We start from the raw sequence: 19,890 nt of genomic DNA, 5'->3' as shown, positions 1-19,890 counted from the left end.
ACTTATACTTTCACATTTTATGTATTAGGGTACTAGAATTAAAATAATTAATCTGATCCGAAAAGAGTGAATAATACACAATTGTACATCAACAGATTCAAATCTATAAAATTACAAAAATTAATTGCAGCCATAAAACCAATAAACAAATAAAAAAGAGTTCTGATTGCTAGAAATATGTTCATAAAAGAAAAGCCCAATATTCAAATTCGTACAGGCCCGGCCCGTCCAAATTAATGAAAATAATAATTCAAAGGAAAAAGAAAAAAAAAAAAAAAAACTTGAAAGCTACGAAGATTGGTGGGCAGTGGAACCAAACGAACTGAGAAACTTCATGGTTTCTCTGCGAATTCTGAGAACCCATGAACTCCAACTGAAGCTATTATCCCCTGCTTCAACCCCCATTTCTCTATTCTACACCCTCTTCTCTCTCAGAACACTCTCTTCCTACACTCACTATGATGACCAAAACTCCACCACCACTCCCACCGCCACCGCCGCCGCCGCTTCTTCTCAATCGCAGTCACTTGTCAACTCGATCTGCTCATTGGTATACCAATCCTATTCCCCGCAAACCCATCTGAGATCTTCGCCTCCGAAGCTCAATCTCGACTTAAATCCTGAATCTTTGACCCACGAGCAGGCCATTTCCGTCGTTGCTTCACTGGCTCAGGAAGCAGGTTCCATGGCGGCGCTGAGTTTCTTTTACTGGGCAATTGGGTTTCCCAAGTTTCGATATTTCATGCGGCTTTACATATTCTGCGCAATGGCGATACTTCGCAATGGGAATCTGGAGAGAGCCCATGAGGTGGTTCATTGTATGGTGATGAATTTCGCTGAGATTGAGAGGTTGAAGGAGGCTGCTGATATGGTCTTTGAGATACAGAATCAGGGTCTTGCGTTGAGTACTCGGACGTTGAATTGTGTTCTTGGGATTGCATGCGATTTGGGTTTGGTTGAGTATGCAGAGAATCTGTTCGAGGAAATGTGTGAGAGAGGTGTGTCTCCTGATTCCTTGTGCTATAAGTCTATGGTTGTTGGGTTTTGTAGGAACGGGAGGGTTTTGGACGTGGATAGGTGGTTGAGTAAGATGCTCGAGAGAGGTTTTGTTTTGGATAATGCATCGTTTACTTTGATCATAAACATATTTTGCGAGAAGGGTCTTGTAGGTCGAGCGTCTTGGTGTTTTGATAAGATGATTAGAATGGGTGTGAAGCCGAATTTGATTAATTTCACGACGATGATTAATGGGTTGTGCAAGAGGGGCAGCATTAAACAAGCATTTGAAATGTTGGAGGAAATGGTGAGGAAAGGTTGGAAGCCGAATGTGTATACACACACAGCATTGATTCATGGGCTCTGCAAGAAAGGCTGGACTGAAAGGGCGTTTAGACTGTTTCTTAAGCTTGTACGGAGCGATAATCACAAGCCAAATGTACATACATATACTGCTATGATCAGTGGATATTGCCAAGAGGACAAAATGAGCCGCGCAGAGATGTTATTGAGCAGGATGAAGGAACAAGGATTAGTTCCTAACACCAACACGTATACTACTCTAGTTTCAGGGCATTGTAAAGCTGGGAACTTTGAAAGAGCATATGAATTTATGGATATAATGGATAAGGAAGGATTGCCTCCTAATATCTATACATACAATGCAGTAATTGACAGTCTCTGTAAAAGGGGAAGGGTTGAAGAAGCAAATAAACTGACTAGGAAGGCCTTTCGCCGAGGATTGGCAGCTGATAGGGTCACGTATACAATTTTCATATCTGAGCACTGCAAACGGGCTGATATTAATGGGGCCCTGGTGTTTTTTACTAAGATGGTGAAGGTTGGATTGCAGCCTGATATACATTTGTATACAACTTTGATTGCTGCCTACTGCAGGCAAAAGAAAATGAAAGAAAGCGAGAAACTTCTTGAGTTTGCTGTCAGGGCTGACTTGATTCCCACCAAGGAAACCTATACATCCATGATTTGTGGGCATTGTCGGGATGGAAATATTGCTTCTGCTATTAAGTATTTCCAACGGATGGGTGACCATGGTTGTGCGCCTGATAGTATTACTTACGGTGCTCTGATAAGTGGGCTCTGTAAGGACGAGAAATTGGAAGAGGCTCGTAGGTTATATGATACCATGATGGACAAAGGGCTATCGCCCTGTGAAGTCTCTAGATTTACATTAGCTTACAAGTACTGCATGAAAGATGACTCTGCCGCTGCTATGGTTATGTTAGAAAGGCTAGAAAAGAAGCTCTGGATCCGCACGGTGAATACATTAGTCAGGAAGCTTTGTAGTGAGAAGAAAGTAGGGATAGCAGCATTGTTCTTTCATAAATTAGTAGACAAGGACCAAAACGTGGACCGTGTGACATTGGCAGCGTTTATGACAGCATGCTATGAGAGCAACAAGTATGCTCTGGTTTCAGATTTGACTGAGAGGATCTCAAAAGGAATTGGCTAGCAGCTGAAATATATTGAAAACTAGCTGTTTTATTGGCTACCAAAATCTGGTGGCCTTCAGAAGTTGAACTGCTGAAGCAGGTCTCCGTTTCATCGGTGATGACAGCGTTGCCATCTCCATTTGTAAGTGAAAGGGTCGAAGCGCAACCAGCAGGCTAAGCCAATGATTCTTCCTGCTTCCGCCATGCAATCTTGTTGGATTTTGCCTTCTTGTTAAGTTGGAGAAGGGGATAGTTTTTCACCTTATCCTTTGTAATGAGGTAAAGCATAAATGGCTTGAAGGGATTTCACATTAATCAGCAGTGTTTGAATTTATGGCATATACTTCACAATAACGTTACGGGAAATGATTTTCACACCTTTTTATCCCAGTTTGCTAGCCCGTGTTAATCTTTGAAGTGTTTTGAGATTTTAAATAATTTTTTTGTATAATCTACGTGGCACTATATTATCGAACTTCTGGGTTATGTATTTTGCCACATCAGCTTACTAACATAAACATTAACAGAAGTCTAACAAAAGGACCAAATTGATGTGCGGCAGTGAAACTTAGAGACTAAATTGATCAATTAGTTCAATTTCAAAGACCATTTACGATAAAAACATCTCAATCCCCACTTAGAAAGCCCCACTTGCCATTCACGTGTGACGCAACAGCTTACGACTTCGACCGAACAGCTTACGACTTCAACGCAACAGCTTACGACTTCAATCTTCAAAACGTTGATTCATGGCACATTGGCTTATTGGCATATATATACATATACGACGCAGACAAAGAGGAAACAATACACCGAGAAGACTTCCAAAATTTGTATTTATAGCTACCGGGTCTGACCGGAGCTACATCTCCTTCTCCCAGTCTCTCCCGTCTGATCCTCCCCTTGAAGTTGAAGGTAACTATAAACTTTTTTCATTTATTTAGAGTCGTCGGTTTGATAACCATTTCAGTTTTTATCTTTGAAAACTAAAAACTCGTTTGGTAACTGTTTATGGTCGTTGAAGCAAAAAAAGTACAATTCTTTTCAGTTGGATTTCATCTGAGTTTTAGTTGCTTGTTTCGTTGATCGATTACTGTAGGTGGTCTTGTGTTTTCTTAAATTGATTCATTTGGTGATTGTGAATTGTTCAATAACTGTACAGAACTGGAAACCAAATATGAACAGGATTAGTTAGAACTTTTTCAAGAAATATTATTCAGTGGGTTAAGAATTTTACATAGATCGTCCGTTGACTACGAAGAACAAAGAGTGTGGCTTAAGTTTCATAGGCAGACTTTGGAAGGGTAAAAATTTCCTTTGAGTTCTAATCAAGGTTTGACTTTCGAGTTGTAGCTGGATTGAAGACTGTAGGATGATATATATATGCTTCAAGTCATATAATTTTAATCAAACGATAGGAAGGGAAACTGATTTCTTCGTGTGTTTGATTCTTCAGACCTCTATCAGATGGCTCAAACTACGGAGATATCACAATCCGGTGCATTTTTGAGAACTGCTTCTGTATTCCGTAACTTCATTTCACGGGACCCAAATTCGCAGTTTCCGGCAGAACCTGGGAGATATCATCTGTATATCTCATACGGTTGCCCTTGGGCTTCTAGGTGCCTCGCATACTTGAAAATCAAAGGACTTGAGAAAGCCATCGGCTTTACGGTATAGCACTTTATATTAGATTATTACTTATTAGATTTTCATTGTATGAGACAAATTAATCTTGTATATATGCTTGTTTTGCCCAGTCAGTCAGACCAACATGGGGAAGAACAAAAGAAACCGATGAGCATATGGGGTGGGTTTTTCCTGCTTCAGATACCGAGGTAGCTGGAGCTGAACCGGACCCTTTGAATGGAGCAAAAAGTATTAGAGAACTTTACGAACTTGCAAGCACACAGTATACCGGAAAGTACACAGTTCCAGTATGTTCACTCATATTATGTGGCCTTCTCATTTTTCTTTTCCCTTCGCTGTTGTTATTCTGGTTGTTCCTCTCTTAGATTTTTTGCTTTTTCTGTAACTAAGTGATCGATCTTTTTACTTTTGTAGGTTCTCTGGGATAAAAAACTTAAAACAATTGTCAATAACGAGAGTGCAGAGATTATTCGTATGTTCAATACTGAATTCAATGATATAGCTGAAAACGCATCTTTGGACTTGTATCCTCCTCACTTGCAATCTCAAATCGATCAGACGAATGAATGGATATATGACAAGATAAATAACGGTGTCTATAAATGTGGGTTTGCGAGGAATCAGGAGCCTTATGAAGAGGTATATTTTGCAAGCTGTAATTACGACTGTGCAGGTTCTGGTGTTTACATTATCTTTAAGGACTATTTGTGCCATCGAAAATTCATTGTTTAATCTTTCTCTTCTCAGGCTGTGAAAGAATTGTTCGAAGCTTTGGATAAATGCGAGGAGATACTTAGCAAGCAACGATACTTGTGTGGGAACACATTGTCTGAAGCAGATATTCGGTTGTTTGTCACTCTTATAAGATTCGACGAGGTACTGATAATTGTTTCCTCAATCAAGATTTTATATTGTCAGAAAATTCTGCCAATTTCTTCTGCACCCACGTCGTTACATTGTCCTTAACGTTACAATTTTTCCCATTGATGGCAGGCTTACGCAGTCAACTTCAAGTGCAACAAGAAACTGCTACGAGAATACCCAAATTTGTTTAATTACACGAAAGATATCTTCCAAGTTCCTGGAGTGAGCAGCTCTGTCAACATGGATCACATAAAGATAGGTTATTACAGCATGGCGGCTATCAATCCCTCCGGAATAATTCCTATTGGCTCAAATATCGACTACTCTTCTCCTCATGACAGAGACAGGTTTTCTACATAGTTTGTGTACACTGCAGCTTGCAGACCAATAAACTACATATCGTTTGTGTGTTGAGGTTGAGCGTTTTTGTTCTATTGTAACGTGTGCTTTTGTACTTTTGAATCTTGCATCTTAACTTTTGTAAATAGGAATTGAGCTCTATCTAATTATATGTCATGCATTTCTCTCGCTTAAAATACAAGTTACTAAATACTATTAATTATGCACTCGTCGTATTCCCCTTTTTTAAGGAATTTGTCATACGCTTAAATATGATGGATTAGGGTTTCTAATGTTCAACATCAAACGTTGTAACTAGCACATGATCATTTGGTCCAATGACACTTACTCCCTTACTTTGTTGAATGAGGTCTTGAATTCAATCTTCTGAATGACAATTGTATACAAGAAGAAAGACTTAACCCAATACAAGTAACTCAAAACTGAAATTCATAAGAGGCAAAAAGTGTTCCAACTGTTACTAGGGTTCAACAAGAATATGATCCACAACTACAGTTACTTTCTGGTAAACTGTTAATCAACCCCCACATGATTCACCTAAACAAGAAATATAATGTTGTGTTAGCCCTAAATTAACAAAATTGTTGGAGATGCTCTAAGTTTTCAGCATAAGATCACATGATGGAGAGCAACTTTCATGTCAAGGGTTTACGGTCGCCATAGCATCTTGTACTAACAATACAATGATATATGAAAATACGTTTAAACATAATATTATATCATTGACACTAAACATCATAGTATCATGATAGTCCTTCCCCACATAATTAATTTGGAACCACCCCTTCTTCCCCACACCCCAACCCCTCCGCGGGGCTAAGCCATTGACCCCCCCCCCCCCCACAACCCCCCGCGCAGGGCTAAACCAATCAATGGCTTTGATAACAAATAGCATCATCATGACCAAACTACGGGCTGGTTTAGTATTGCTGTGCTTTGAAAAAAAGCTGCTTCTGCTGTGCTGTGAGAATAAGCAGCTGTGAAATAAAGCAGCAGAGTGTTTGGTAAACTTTTTTGTAAAAGTGCTTTTGAAAAAAAAAAGTAGTATTATAGTGTTTGGTAAACTTTTATGTAAAACAGATGTGAAAAAAAGCCAGTTTTTCAAAGCTGAGTTTTGCAACTTCTTGTTTTTGGCTTTTTTTCATCCAAAACTGTGAAAAAAAACTGAAGCTGAATGTTTACCAAACACAAAAACAACTCCCAGCTTTTTTTGATACCAGCTTTTTTCAGAATCACCTCAGTACCAAACCAGGCCTACATATTGCTTGTGTGTTGAGGTTGTATGCTTTTGTTCTATTTGTAACGTGTGTTTTTGTACTTTTGAATCTTGCATCTTAACTTCTAGTCAATAAGAATTGAGCTCTATCTAGTTAAAACTTATACATCATACATTTCTCTCCCTCAAAATACATGTTACTAAATCCTGTTAACAATGCGATATTTATATTCCCGTTTTTGAAGTAGTTTATCATACACTTAAATACGATGGATTAGGATTTCTAATGTTCAACATATGTTGCAATTAAGGCTAAAGTAGCACATGATCATTGGTTCAGCGACATTCAGTCCTTACTTTGTTGAATGAGGTGTTGAATTTAGATCTTATGAAAGACTGATGTAGGTAAGAAGAATGACTTAACTCAATACATGTAACTCAAAACTGAAATTTCATAAGAGTCAAAAAGTGTTCCAACTGTTACTAGAGTTGAACAAGAATATGATCCACAACCACAGTTACTCTCTGGTAAACTGTTAATTAACCCCCACACGATTCACCTAAACAAGAATATAACGTTATGTGTTAACCCTAGTTGAACAAAATTGTTGGAGATGCTCTAAGTTTTCTACATAAGATCGCATGATGGAGAGCAACTTTCGTGTCAACAGGTATCATCGTCATGATGAATCGTCTATCTATTTGAAGCACATTAATGGCTAAGAGATTTCCAAAATGAATGATTTTTTGCATATGTGATACTTAAATGATGATAAAAGAATTCCAAAACCGCAAACCGAACCGTTCGATGTGGTCCGATTTAGTTTGTGTTTTGGTTTTGGTTTTCAGTTCCAATTGCCCACTCCTAATTATCGCAGTCTTAAATCGAAGCTCCCTCCTCCTTCTTCCTTCATTTGTAAACGTAGATCAGAGAAGGTATTGTAATCTCTCTCCTCATTTGTAATACGCAAAGAAATAAGATTGTCATCTCTCTCCTCTCTCTCTCTAGCCCTCTCTCCAAAATCAATTCAATGTTGTAAAATCTCCTTTTGATTTTGGTTTTCTGTTGAATTTTACTTTTCGAAGACCCTCTATCACTCTCTTAACAAAGTCCCCCAGGCAATTAGTCACTCTTCTTCTTATGTTTCTGGTTATATTATATACATTCTAGACATCTAGAAAAAAGGTTTATTGATTAGTATTGTGAAATCCCGTCCTGGATTACACTGTTATAATCTATGTATTCGTATTATTGAGATTTTATATTATTTTTCGAGAAAATATACTAATTTATTTGAAACTAGACTTCAATTAAACTAGTTACGAAGAGTGAAGTTTGGAAAATTATTATTTACTCGTGGATCTTTTAAAGTCACAAGTAACGTTTTTGAATAGATCTCGAACCCACGAAGGCATAGGCGAAAGTTGTTTTCAAGTCTGAATTATAACGGTATAGTTACAGACGTTTGAAATTATGAGAACTATTTAATTCCCGCGTGTGGGTTAGAGATTAAGTTAGTTTAATAAAAAGGGAACCAATCAGATTTTTAAGGAAGGGAAAACAGCCCAATCAGAGAAGGGCAAGGAGAGGGAAGGAGAGAGACCCGAGTTGGGTCATTTTTGACCCGCGAAACTCCAAATTTGACTCGGTCATATCTCCTTCATCCGAACTCTGTTTTGGGTGATCTTGGTGTCTATGGAAAGCCTTTGATGAGCCCTACATCTTTGTAATATTAGATTTCCCAATTTCTTTCCCATTTTTCCAGGTCGAAGCCACAAACCCACGGGTGTTCCAGCGGCTTTATCCCTTTTCCAGGTGGCTGCGACAAGTTTCACCATCCATGACCATCACCAAAAGACTCCCCTCAACCCCAGGAACAAATCCCAAGCGATGTTGGAGGCGTCGGAGTTGATTGGAAGCCGAATTCGAAGCACACACACCTTAGGGTTCCGGCGGTTTGTGGCCAGTTTGGGATGTTTTCCAGTCAAATTGGCCTTGGCCGCAGGTATAAAGTTTACTCTACTGATTGAGATCTTCATTCTTGTAAATTTTGGTAATTTTTTGAAATAGTTGGATTTTTCCGGCGAATCGGGGTGACCGACCGCCACCCACGGCGGCGCGTGGCTAGGGGGCCGTCGATGTCATTCTTAGGCTAAATTAGATTCCTTGAGCTCATTTTTGGTAATTGTATGACATAAGTTGATGGTTGGAACCTAAATTCTCTATAATACGTTAATTGGTAAAAGTGTGAATCGACGATCCGACCGTTGGAACGTCACCAAACTTTAACATAGGTGATATGGTTATTATCTTAATTTCTTATATTAGTATCATTTGCGAATATGAATTGGTATTATAATTATGATTTCTATTGAAATGTTAATTTTATATATTTAGCCATAGACCTATGCTAATTAACTACGATTTGGCTTGTGTATTGATGTTGTGATATATATATATATATATATATATATATATATGTTTGATTAACTTTTTAATAATGTGAATGATAATTATGATGAATGTTATGACAATTATGGGATCTAAATATTGTTTGATAATTATTTGGATATGCTTGCCAACTGAATACCTATATGAACTTGGCATTACTACCTAGCATGAGATGAAGATGGAAGTCAGAAGATGAGTTGGGTACTTTATTAGATTTTTAGTAGAATTAGTAATTAAGGGAATTCCTTGTGTTGTGCTCCATATAGTTGGATGCTGGTTGATATGTGGAATCAATAGCAGGTATGCGTGTAATTATGTTAATGTGTGATGATGAGATTGCACCACGTAGTTGTGGTACATGAATGGTCTTGCTTGGTATATCCGTGATGGGGGACCATACGCATTCTAGAGGTGATGATGATTGGTTGTACATGGTACATTTTTAGGCGATCATATTTGGTTTGGTTCCGTTGAGTGGTCCGGAACCCGAGGTTGTTGAATTTCGTGGAGTGGACTAAAATCCCATTGTTTGGAGAAGTAGGCTTGGCCTAACTATGTAACTCTACCCTTAGTTATATATATATTTGTGTCAATGGTTTCGAGAGTCTTGTGAATTGAGTTAGAAAAGATGTTAAACGTCTAAGTGACTCCTTCGGGAGTTTTCATGATTCGATTATGATCTCATAAGATATGAATTTAGAAGATATGGGAATGATTGTTATTACTTTGATCAAATTAATTAATTAATGCGGCTAGAGAATGATTTTGTGTTTCGTCGGTTCTTAAATATGACGTATGTTGTGAATTGTGATATCATGATGAGACATAATGATTTATATGTTAGATGGGAGAGAAATCATGTTTTCGTGGGGGTTGGTTATGTAGCCTGAGTCCAGGAATTACATGTTGTCAGGTTATAATAAATGATTGAGGAATGCTATGCTTCTCTGCTTGAACTTAGTAGAATAAACGTCTAGCTTTGTGGAAATGAACTACGAATGGCTTGATCCCTATTTGAGAGTACGTAGGCAGTCTAACGAGGAGGTTAAATGCAGCCATAAGGTAAACGAAAGATTTCTTTGCAATTTGATTCTCGAATTGTGATTGCCATATTCCTGAGACGGGGTATGTGAGTTATACGAGTATTTGGGTGACGTCACGTGTCGATCCTAGACGTATGTCGGGATCGGGGCGTGATAAGTATACCTTCGGTGCTGGTATAAGGTCAGGACTGTGGTCGTCCGTCTTCGGTTTGCCTGGGTTTTTATGTTTTTTTTTTGTTTGGTTTTGTGATGGAATGGATGAATCAAGATTCTTACAGTTGGAACCAAATTTATGCACCACCATTTATGATGGAAATGCTCAAACTTGTTAACCTGTAAAAGAACAAACCGGCGTAAGCAAGCCTAGGATCGCGGAAGGGAAGTGTGTCGGTCAAAGCCCAACAGTCAAGTGTGTAAGTAATATTAAAACTCAAGCAATAGGTAAGAGAATAAGTATGCAGAGATTGCGTTATCAGAGATAACTCTAGAAGGTGTACTTATACCAGTCGAGGAAAGAACCTTTTAGGATAGTAGAATCCTTATTAAACCGGAAGAATCCCAGAGGATATCTAGGAAGTGCATATTACATCCTCTTAGAAGTCTGAGTACTTGTGGCGATGAGTCTATGAACAAGATGATGGTGGCACCACTGATCCATTTAGTCAGCTCTGCAATGGAGGCTGCTGAGTCAATGACTGGACTTCTGAAGTAGGCATAATCCAATCCGTCTTACTCTGGCCCTGAAAAATTATGTCCCACCCTTACTTTATCAAGTAAAGATTAATAATTTTTTTCCAAACTCTCAGACTGCTTACTAGGGCTTTCCTCCAAGTGTTTCCAAAAGAGGATACATGTTATAGAGTTTCTTGCAATGATACTGAGGAGGGGTGGTGATGAAAATTATGGAACTTACAAGATAGATGTACAGTGAAGAAAGTTCATCACTATGAAATTTGTTTGGAACATAAACTGTAAAAAAGATGATATGTGTGATGTATTATATACACGTTGCCTACTATGAGGAGGAAGACAGATTAGTCAGAAAATATGCACCATGAGTAGTGAAAAGGAGAGGAATGGAGGTCTCTATATATAACTATGTATGCATAAAGCTTTAGCTCCACACATAAACTCACTCTCACTTAATTCCTTCATGTGACTAGATAATCACTTTCCGGATTGAGCATAGAAGATTATATTTTGTAGGTTACCATGTCTCTATTAAAATTGTATTTAATTATTAGAATCACTATTCAGACAACTTATAGCAATTGTATTGATCTCAATTTTTTATTTTCGTCTTTTTGAATAAGTGGTGTTCAATTTTCATTTTTGCTATTGAAATGATATTATGCATTGTTATATCTGTTTAGTTCATTATTTCTATAGTTATAGATAGTGTTCGTGAGCCTTTATAATTTGCTTGGTTGGGATATAAGTTTAGTTTAAATAATATTGATTTTTATTATTTTTTTCAATTTAATGACCTTTTGTTTTTCCTCAATATAGACAACATTAACTTGGTCAAATTGCCTCAGTTGCTCTCAATGTTCCTTTTTGTGTGTGTTTAGCGCGGTTCATTTATGAATCTACCCCTAGTATGCATGTGTTGGCAATCGTGGAAGGCAGATGAATTGTCTCACTTTCAACTTCTCTGCTTCCATTCCTTTCCTTCTTTTCTCTTCCGATTCTCTCTCTCTGCGCGACTTAGGTTGGCTTTTTCGTTGAATTTGGGTACGACATAGTTCAAGATCACCACTACAAAGTAGTTTCTTCCCATCTTCAACTCGACCTCTTCTTGGTTGCAGCCGCTCCAAAAGCTGGACATCCGGCCGCGTCGCCCCTCTCCATCCGACTTCCCCCTGTTCTCTTGCTCAGTGGGTATGACGATACAGTAGGTATGGAAAAATGTTTGGCACTTAATTGTCCTACTTAAAACTCACATTCACACAAAGCTGAACTGCCTTGAGACACTCACATTCACACAAAGCTGAACTGCCTTGAGACCTAAAGCCTCTGGGCAGAAAATTTGTTTTGACAAGTTCCTTTTTTTTTTGCGTTCTCTCAACGCCTTTTTTTGAAAAGTTGATTGGCCAACCAACTCTTGTATAAAGGTTGCTAGAATATTTTGAATAATAAGTTCATAATGTAGATGGAAAATTTTGGATGATATTTTGACCTGGCTACTTTGCATTATTTTGGTTGCAGCATACCAAGAATCCTTTTTTTTTTTTAAAAAAAAAATTTTATATCAAATGATATTCGCGTCCAAATGCATTTAAGATTTTCTACATTTACTCAGACATTTATATTTTCTGATCTCCAAATACACTTTGGATGAACTTTAGACTTTTGATATGGATGCAAATAGAATTTTATATACTTCACACGTTTAATACAGTTTTAAAACCCAAGGCATCACCCAGGTTCAATTGCTAATTATAATACTAATAGGTAAATTAGTGTATCAAATGTTTTATATTGGTAGGTAATTAATATTTTTGGGGGTTTGCAAATGGAAATTAGACAAGTATAAACAAAATATTTTTTATCAACCGAAAAAAGAGCGAAAATATTTTTTAATGTTCTATCACACAAAAACATAAAAAATAAAGATTTATGGCTAGTAATGTAATTTCACAAAATTAAAATTTTCTTTTTTTATTAGCTTTTTAGCCAAAATGGTCCTTGAGATTTACATAACACATCATTTTGGTCCCTAAGATTGAAAATCAATAGAATTGGTCACTGAGATTGTCCACCATCCATTATTTTGGTCATTCTGTTAAAAACTCCTTTAAGTGTCCTGGAGCTCTTGGCTGAAAGTTTGGGCAATTTTCAAAGCTTCATAACTCAATCGTTTTTTTAACCAAATTCGATCCATAATATATTAAAATGAAGATAGGAAAGTATACAACAAGATTAAACCATTTGGAAGCCCAATAGTTGCCGAAGATAGCCAGAAAATAGCCTGAAAGGTGATTGATCTGCTGGAAACCTAGAAAACTCGCCAGAAACTGGGTAAACTTTAAACGTTCATAACTTCTTCAATACTCAACGAAATCAAGTGATTCAAAAAGAAAATCATATTTCTCGACGAGATGAAGAGAATGGTACCTTCTTCTTCTTTTTTTTTTTTTTTTTTTTTTTTATGGCTAAATCGCCATGGTTTAGCCAGAAAATGGCTATCTTGGTCTCGAATTTGCCACTTTCAAGCCATTTTGCAGCCAAACTAAGGCGAATTAGCCATCAAGAAAGGTACCATTCTCTTTGTATCATTGAGAAGTATGATTTTTATCTTTGAATCACTCGATTTCATTGAGTATTGAAGAAGTTATGAACATTTAAAGTTTACCCAGTTTCTATTGAGTTTTCCAGTTTTTCCTTGGACCAGTCATCTTTCAGGCTATTTTTCGGCCATCTCCAGCAACCATTGGGCTTCTAAATAGGTATAATCTTACTCTACACTTTCCTACCTTCATTTTGATAAATTATGGGTCAAATTTGGTTAAGAAACGATTGAGTTACGAAGTTTTGAAAATTGCCTAAACTTCCGGTCAAGAGCTCCGGGACACTTAACGGAGTTTTTAACGGAATGACCAAAATAATGGATGGTGAACAATCTCAATGACCATTTCTATTGATTTTCAATCTTAGGGATCAAAGTGATGTGTTATGCAAATTTCAGGGACCATTTTGGCTAAAAAGACTTTTTGATTTAAACCTACCTACATGTAATACTAGTATATATCTAATACTAAAAAAAATAAAAAAATAAAAGACAAAGACTTCTTTCCCAACTCCCCCTCCCTTTCTCCATCCTTTTTTTTTATATTAAACAAACGATATTATTTATACTAAGAGAGAGAAGAGTGGGCTTAGCCTTAATGTGGTTCAAATTCGCTTTCGGCGAGAATCAAACCTAAAACCTCTCACTTACAAGTGAAGAGGAATACTATTAGACCATAGTATTAAGTGACTCCTATTTTAAAAACAAAAGTAAAAAATGTTCACACACACAAAGTGGGTAGGCATATGGTGGTATGAGTTACAATAGGGCTTTTAGTTCTCATAATTAGAGTGGGTAACTAGAATATTTGACATAATCAGGATATTGGGGTATAAGTTAAAAATATTTTGCTACAATAATAAGTCAGTTATTTGTTTATATGGCAACCTAATTAAATTTCAAATTTTATTTGGATGTTTAAAAATAGATGAGTTTGTATTTAAATAAAAAAGAAAGAAAAGAAAAGAGTTTTACAAGCCTATACTTAAAAAGTAATGGTAGGAAGACTAAATTTGTAGATAATATTCACAAATTAAATAATGTGTCGTCAATAACAAATAAATACGTTTATCAACGCTTAAGTAATAATTCAATTATCAACTTCCATGTCATTTTATTTACAAAATTTTGTATATATATTTAGTCTTTCTAACATTACTCATATCTAAGAAACTTCTTCTAATGGTTCTCTCAACTCCCACTTAGAAAGCCCCACGTGCCATTCATGTGTTGAGTCTCAACCACCTCAGACTACCAAAATTTGTATTATAGCCACCGGGTCTGACCTGAACAACATCTTCTCCCAGACTCTCCCCTCAGATCCTCCTCTTGAAGGTAACTAAAATCTTTTTTCATTTATTTAGGGTTAGCCGGTTTGATAATCATCTTAGTTTTCAATTTTCAGTTTTCAGTTTTCATATTTTGAAAAGTGAAAACTCGTTTGGTAACTGTTTATGGTCCTTGAAGCAAAACCAGTACAATTCTTTTTGGTCGGATTTCATCTGAGTTTTAATTGATTGTTTCGTTGATCGATTACTGTAGGTGTTCTTGTATTTTTCTTAAATTTATTCATTTGGTGATTGTGAATTGTTCAATACCTGTACAGAACTGGAAACCAAATATTGAAATATGAATAGGGTTAGCTAGAACTTTTTCAAGAAAAATTATTCAGTGGGTTCAGTATTGTTACGTAGATTATCGGTTGACTACGAAGAACAGAGAGTGTGCCTTAAGTTTCATCCAACTGTCCATTAGTCAGACTTGGAAGGGTAAAATTTTCCTTTCAGTTCTTATCAAGGTTTGACAATTTCGAGTTGTAGCTGGAATGGATTGAAGACAGTAGTACGATGATATATATATACTCGAAGTCATATAATTTTAATCAAACGATAGGAAGGGAAACTGATTTCTTCGTGTGTTTGATTCTTCAGACTGCTATCCAATGGCTCAACCTATGGAGATATCACAATCCGGTGCATTTGTGAGAGCTCCTTCTGTTTTTCGGAACTTTATTTCACGGGACCCAAATTCGCAGTTTCCGGCAGAACCTGGGAGATATCATCTGTATATATCATATCTTTGCCCTTGGGCTTGTAGGTGCCTGGCATACTTGAAACTCAAAGGACTTGAGAAAGCCATCAGCTTTACGGTAGAGCACTTTATATTAGATTATTACTTACTAGGTTTTCATTGCAAGAGACAAGTTAATCTTGTATATCTGCTTGTTTTGCTCAGTCGGTCAAACCGAAATGGGAAAGAACAAAAGAAAGTGATGAGCATATGGGGTGGGTTTTTCCTGCTTCAGATACCGAGGTAGCTGGAGCTGAACCTGACCCTTTGAACGGAGCAAAAACTATTAGAGAACTTTACGAACTTGCAAGCACACATTATACCGGAAAGTACACAGTTCCAGTATGTTCACTCATAAGTGGCCTTTTCATTTTTCTTTCCTTTCGCTTTTGTTATTCTGGTTGTTGCTCTCTTCTGGAACTAAGTGATTGATCTTTTCACTTTTGTAGGTTCTATGGGATAAAAAACTTAAAACAATTGTCAACAACGAGAGTTCAGAGATTATTCGTATGTTTAATACTGAATTCAACGACATAGCTGAAAACGCATCTTTGGACTTGTGTCCTCCTCACTTGCAATCTCAGATTGATCAGACGAATGAATGGATATATGACAAGATAAATAACGGTGTCTATAAATGTGGGTTTGCGAGGAAGCAGGAGCCTTATGACGAGGTATGTTTTGCAAGCTGTAATTAGTTTCGACTGTGTAGGTTCTGGTGTTTACATTCTCTTTAAGGACTATTTGTAATTAGTTTCACTGGTTAACCTCTCTCTTCTCAGGCTGTGAAAGAATTGTTCGAAGCTTTGGATAAATGCGAGGAGATACTTAGCAAGCAACGATACTTGTGTGGGAACACGTTGTCTGAAGCAGATATTCGGCTGTTTGTCACTCTTATCAGATTCGACGAGGTACTGATACTTGTTTCCTCGATCAAGATTTTATATTGTCAGAAAATCTGCCTGTTTCTTCTGCACCGATGTTGTTACATTGTCTTTAACGATTCAATTTTTTCCCATTGATGGCAGGCTTACGCAGTCAACTTCAAGTGCAACAAGAAACTGCTACGAGAATACCCTAATTTGTTTAACTACACGAAAGATATCTTCCAAGTTCCTGGAGTGAGCAGCACAGTCAACATAGATCACATAAAGCAAGGCTATTACAGCATTGCGGCTATCAATCCATTCGGAATAGTTCCTATCGGCCCAAATATCGACTACTCTTCTCCTCATGACAGAGACAGGTTTTCTACATAGTTTGTGTACGCTGCAGCTTGCAGATCAAACTACATATCGTTTGTGTGTTGAGGTTGTGCGTTTTGGTTCCATTTGTAACTCGTGCTTTTGTGTTTTTGAACCTTGCATCTTAACTTTTGTCAATAAAAATTGAGCTTTATCTAGTTATATATCATGCATTTCTCTCACTCAAAAGACACGTTGCTGAATACCATTAACTATGTACTCTTCATATCCGTCTTTTTGAACGAGTTTGTCATACACTTAAGTATGATGGATTAGAGTTTCTAATATAAGTTGTAATTAAGACTAAAGTAGCACATGATTGTTTGGTCCAGTGGCACTCAATACAAGTAAATAAGAGGAATGACTTAACTCAAAACTCAAATTTCGTAAGAGGTAAAAGGTATTCCAACTTTTACCAGAGTTGAACAAGAATACGATCCACAACCACAATTTCTTTCTAATAAAATGTTAATGAACCCCTACTGATTCACCTAAACAAGAATATAATGTTATGTGTTAGCCCTAATTTAACATAATTGTTGGAGATGCTCTAAGTTTTCTACATAAGATTGCATGATGGGGAGCAACTTTCATGTCAAAGGTAATAATACAATAGCATCTTGTACTCAGAGTTTGGCCGGTCGAACTCGGTGCTCACCAAGAACATCACCTTTGCTATCTCCCTTATACCCCCTTCAAGGGCAATTTAATTGCTAGTTTGATGATTGATTACTGTAAGTTGTCTTGTTCTTCCTTAATTTGATGCATTCTTCAACACGCAGTCAAATGCATTTGTGACAACTGCTTCTGTTTTTCACAGCACCCAAATTCGTAATTTCCGGCAGAACCTGGGAGGGAGAAAGCCATTAGCTTTAAAGTATAGCTGGATCTGAACCTGATATGGGAAAGACCAAAGCATATGGGTCAGGTTTTTCCTGCTTCAGATCCCGACCTAGTTGGATATGAACCTGATCCTTTGAACGAAGCGAGCTAGAGCTGAACCTCACCCTTCAAACGGTTCCTGGTCAACGGTGGAGCCGCTCCTATTCGATCTGAACTCGAGTCCATCCATCAGTCTAATACGGCCCGGTCCAATCGGTTCGACCATTTTTTCCGCGTGTTTCACTCGATCCAACCCGATTATACCGATCTGACTTGGCCGGTCCGACCCGGTTTGACCGGTTTGACCGGTCTGACTCGGCCCGATCCATCCGGTTTGACCCAACTTAATCTGTCCGACTGTCTGATTAGATCCGGTCCGGCCGGTTTTACCCCAGTCCGATCCGGTTGAGTCGAATTGACCGGTTTCTGCAGATTTCCCCAAGGCTACGTTGCGCCGCCGTGCGTGCTTGTTTGAAGACTGGGCTTTGCTCTCGAGCTCGGGGCTTGAGGCGAGTCCAACGGTGGTGGTCTCGGGACATCTACCGTTTGTTCGATCAGTAAATGTCTTTTGTCAGACCATCTGTCGTCGTGCGAACTATTATTCAGGATCTTTTGATGAGATGGAGTTCTGAAAATGCGATCTTGATTCTCAGTAATTCAGTCACACACACAAAAAGAAAAGCTTAATCCAACAAATTAAGTTTTTTTTCCTTTTCTTAATCTGCTTTCTAACTACGAACAAATAATTAAATAACATTTCTTCTATTGATCTGCATTTGAGCTGAGTCGGTGTTGGTGCGACGAGAGGCAGACCGAGAGCGACAGCTGTGCCTCCTGGCACTGGCTCCGCTTCAGCCCCGTTCCTCCACTCCCGCACAGGCTCCGAACCGCTTCCCACTCTTCTGGGCACGCCACCGACACCAAGCACTCCGCCAATCCCCGGTTCAGGTGCCGGCACGCCGCCTCCCGACCCGGCCCGATCCGCTTGTGACAATCCGTTAGCGCGCGCTGCAACCTATCGCACTCCCTCAATTTCGCCGTCGTTGTCGGTTGCTTCGCTTCTGACATCGTTCGTTATCGTGACGTTCGTTTCTCGCTCGTATTCTCGCATCCCTGCCTCCTGCGTTTTGAGCTGAGCTTACTGTGTGGCAATCGTGCCACGTCAGCGATTTGAGATGGGAGAATTCGGCCAAGTGGGCTGTTCGTTAATCTCTTCCAAGTTGTAATTGGGCCTATTTGGAAACAGAACCCAAATTACAAACCGAAGCATGTTATATGGATTTTCTCAAAAATAATGCAAAAAATGGAGATAATTTAGATTTAGGCATGTAAATCGGTGGAATTTTTTTTTTTTTAACAAACGATATTATCTATACTAAAGGAGTAATGAGGATAGGCTAAGCCTTACAATGGACTAATAATAATGTGGTTTAAATTTACCTTCGACGATATGTGGAAGGTCTTCTCCCAAAATGTCCCATGTAAGGGCCCCCATGACCAAGAGAAGGAAAACGATTACAAATTGTCAGAGCACCTTTTTTTTTTTTTTTTTTTTTTAAGGAAAACTAAAGAAATGTTTAAAAACTTGAGCTTTAACGATAAGAACAAAATAAAGGGTAAAGTGAATAGTATCAGGATTGATTTTTTAATGCAAAAACGTATTTTTTGTTCAAGTGAACAGTTAGAAAACTTTTCGTTAAAGTTCTATTTTTTCTATGCTTCTTCAATCCCCTTACAGTCTCATAGAGCAAATTTGAACCCACAACCTTCTCTTTAAAAGGGAAATATATCACCAACAGCCCACAACTATTTATCCACTCCTATTTACAACGCAACATTCTACTTTAACTTACGAGAGTGAGAATTTAAAAACATTAACCTGAACATCTGCGGATTTTTTCTTCATCTTAGTTTGATGATGAAGGCCAGATTTATAAGAAATTGAGTCACTTTTTGAAGGAGATGGGCCTATTAATGATGCAAAAGCAAAAGACAAAAAAGAAAAGAAAATATCATCAGAGCAAAGGACTCTCAATCTCAAGGACACACTGGCTGTGAGTGCTCCTACAATTAGCAAAATCGAAATTCCATTCTGAAAAAGAAAACAAGATCATTGTGGTGGGCCCATCTTTGTGGACATTAATCAAATAATTGCATTGTGGAAATTTTTCTTTGAGGATGACATCTTATTGGAGTCTTTTGATCCCTCTCTCTCTCTCTCTCTCTCTCTCTCTCTCTCTTCTCTCTCTCTCTCTCTCTCTCTCTCTCTCTCACGGTTGGTTGGGATTGAGCTAGCCATGCTGGGCAAGTTCATATCTTTTGCCAAATGTAGACTACAAATAAATACATGACAAAAAAGCTGACATACCC

General features: G+C 37.9%; 4 protein-coding genes across 4 annotated transcripts; 3 read left to right on the top strand and 1 right to left on the bottom strand.

The window, feature by feature from the left end:
- Positions 1-297: 297 nt before the first annotated feature.
- On the top strand, positions 298-3,206 carry LOC137725686 (pentatricopeptide repeat-containing protein At4g19890-like). The gene has a single exon (XM_068464455.1). The coding sequence runs from the start codon at positions 335-337 to the stop codon at positions 2,468-2,470; it is 2,136 nt and encodes a 711-aa protein (XP_068320556.1). The 5' UTR covers positions 298-334; the 3' UTR covers positions 2,471-3,206.
- A 38-nt stretch (positions 3,207-3,244) lies between these two features.
- LOC137725687 (uncharacterized) lies at positions 3,245-5,484 on the top strand. Its single transcript, XM_068464456.1, has 6 exons — positions 3,245-3,365; positions 3,907-4,124; positions 4,211-4,387; positions 4,515-4,739; positions 4,848-4,976; positions 5,094-5,484. The coding sequence occupies exons 2-6, from the start codon at positions 3,918-3,920 to the stop codon at positions 5,322-5,324; spliced, it is 969 nt and encodes a 322-aa protein (XP_068320557.1). The 5' UTR covers positions 3,245-3,365; positions 3,907-3,917; the 3' UTR covers positions 5,325-5,484.
- A 9,062-nt stretch (positions 5,485-14,546) lies between these two features.
- Positions 14,547-16,796, top strand: LOC137726491 (uncharacterized). Its single transcript, XM_068465424.1, has 6 exons — positions 14,547-14,659; positions 15,256-15,473; positions 15,560-15,736; positions 15,844-16,068; positions 16,177-16,305; positions 16,423-16,796. Exons 2-6 carry the CDS (start codon positions 15,267-15,269, stop codon positions 16,651-16,653), a joined length of 969 nt encoding a protein of 322 aa, XP_068321525.1. The 5' UTR covers positions 14,547-14,659; positions 15,256-15,266; the 3' UTR covers positions 16,654-16,796.
- Positions 16,797-18,141: 1,345 nt separating this feature from the next.
- Positions 18,142-18,636, bottom strand: LOC137723638 (uncharacterized). The gene has a single exon (XM_068462838.1). The coding sequence runs from the start codon at positions 18,586-18,588 to the stop codon at positions 18,283-18,285; it is 306 nt and encodes a 101-aa protein (XP_068318939.1). The 5' UTR covers positions 18,589-18,636; the 3' UTR covers positions 18,142-18,282.
- Positions 18,637-19,890: the final 1,254 nt, after the last annotated feature.

Source organism: Pyrus communis, chromosome 2 (assembly GCF_963583255.1).
Source record: "Pyrus communis chromosome 2, drPyrComm1.1, whole genome shotgun sequence".
Classification (NCBI taxonomy): Eukaryota; Viridiplantae; Streptophyta; class Magnoliopsida; order Rosales; family Rosaceae; genus Pyrus; species Pyrus communis.
This window is presented reverse-complemented; position numbering and strand designations above follow the sequence as displayed.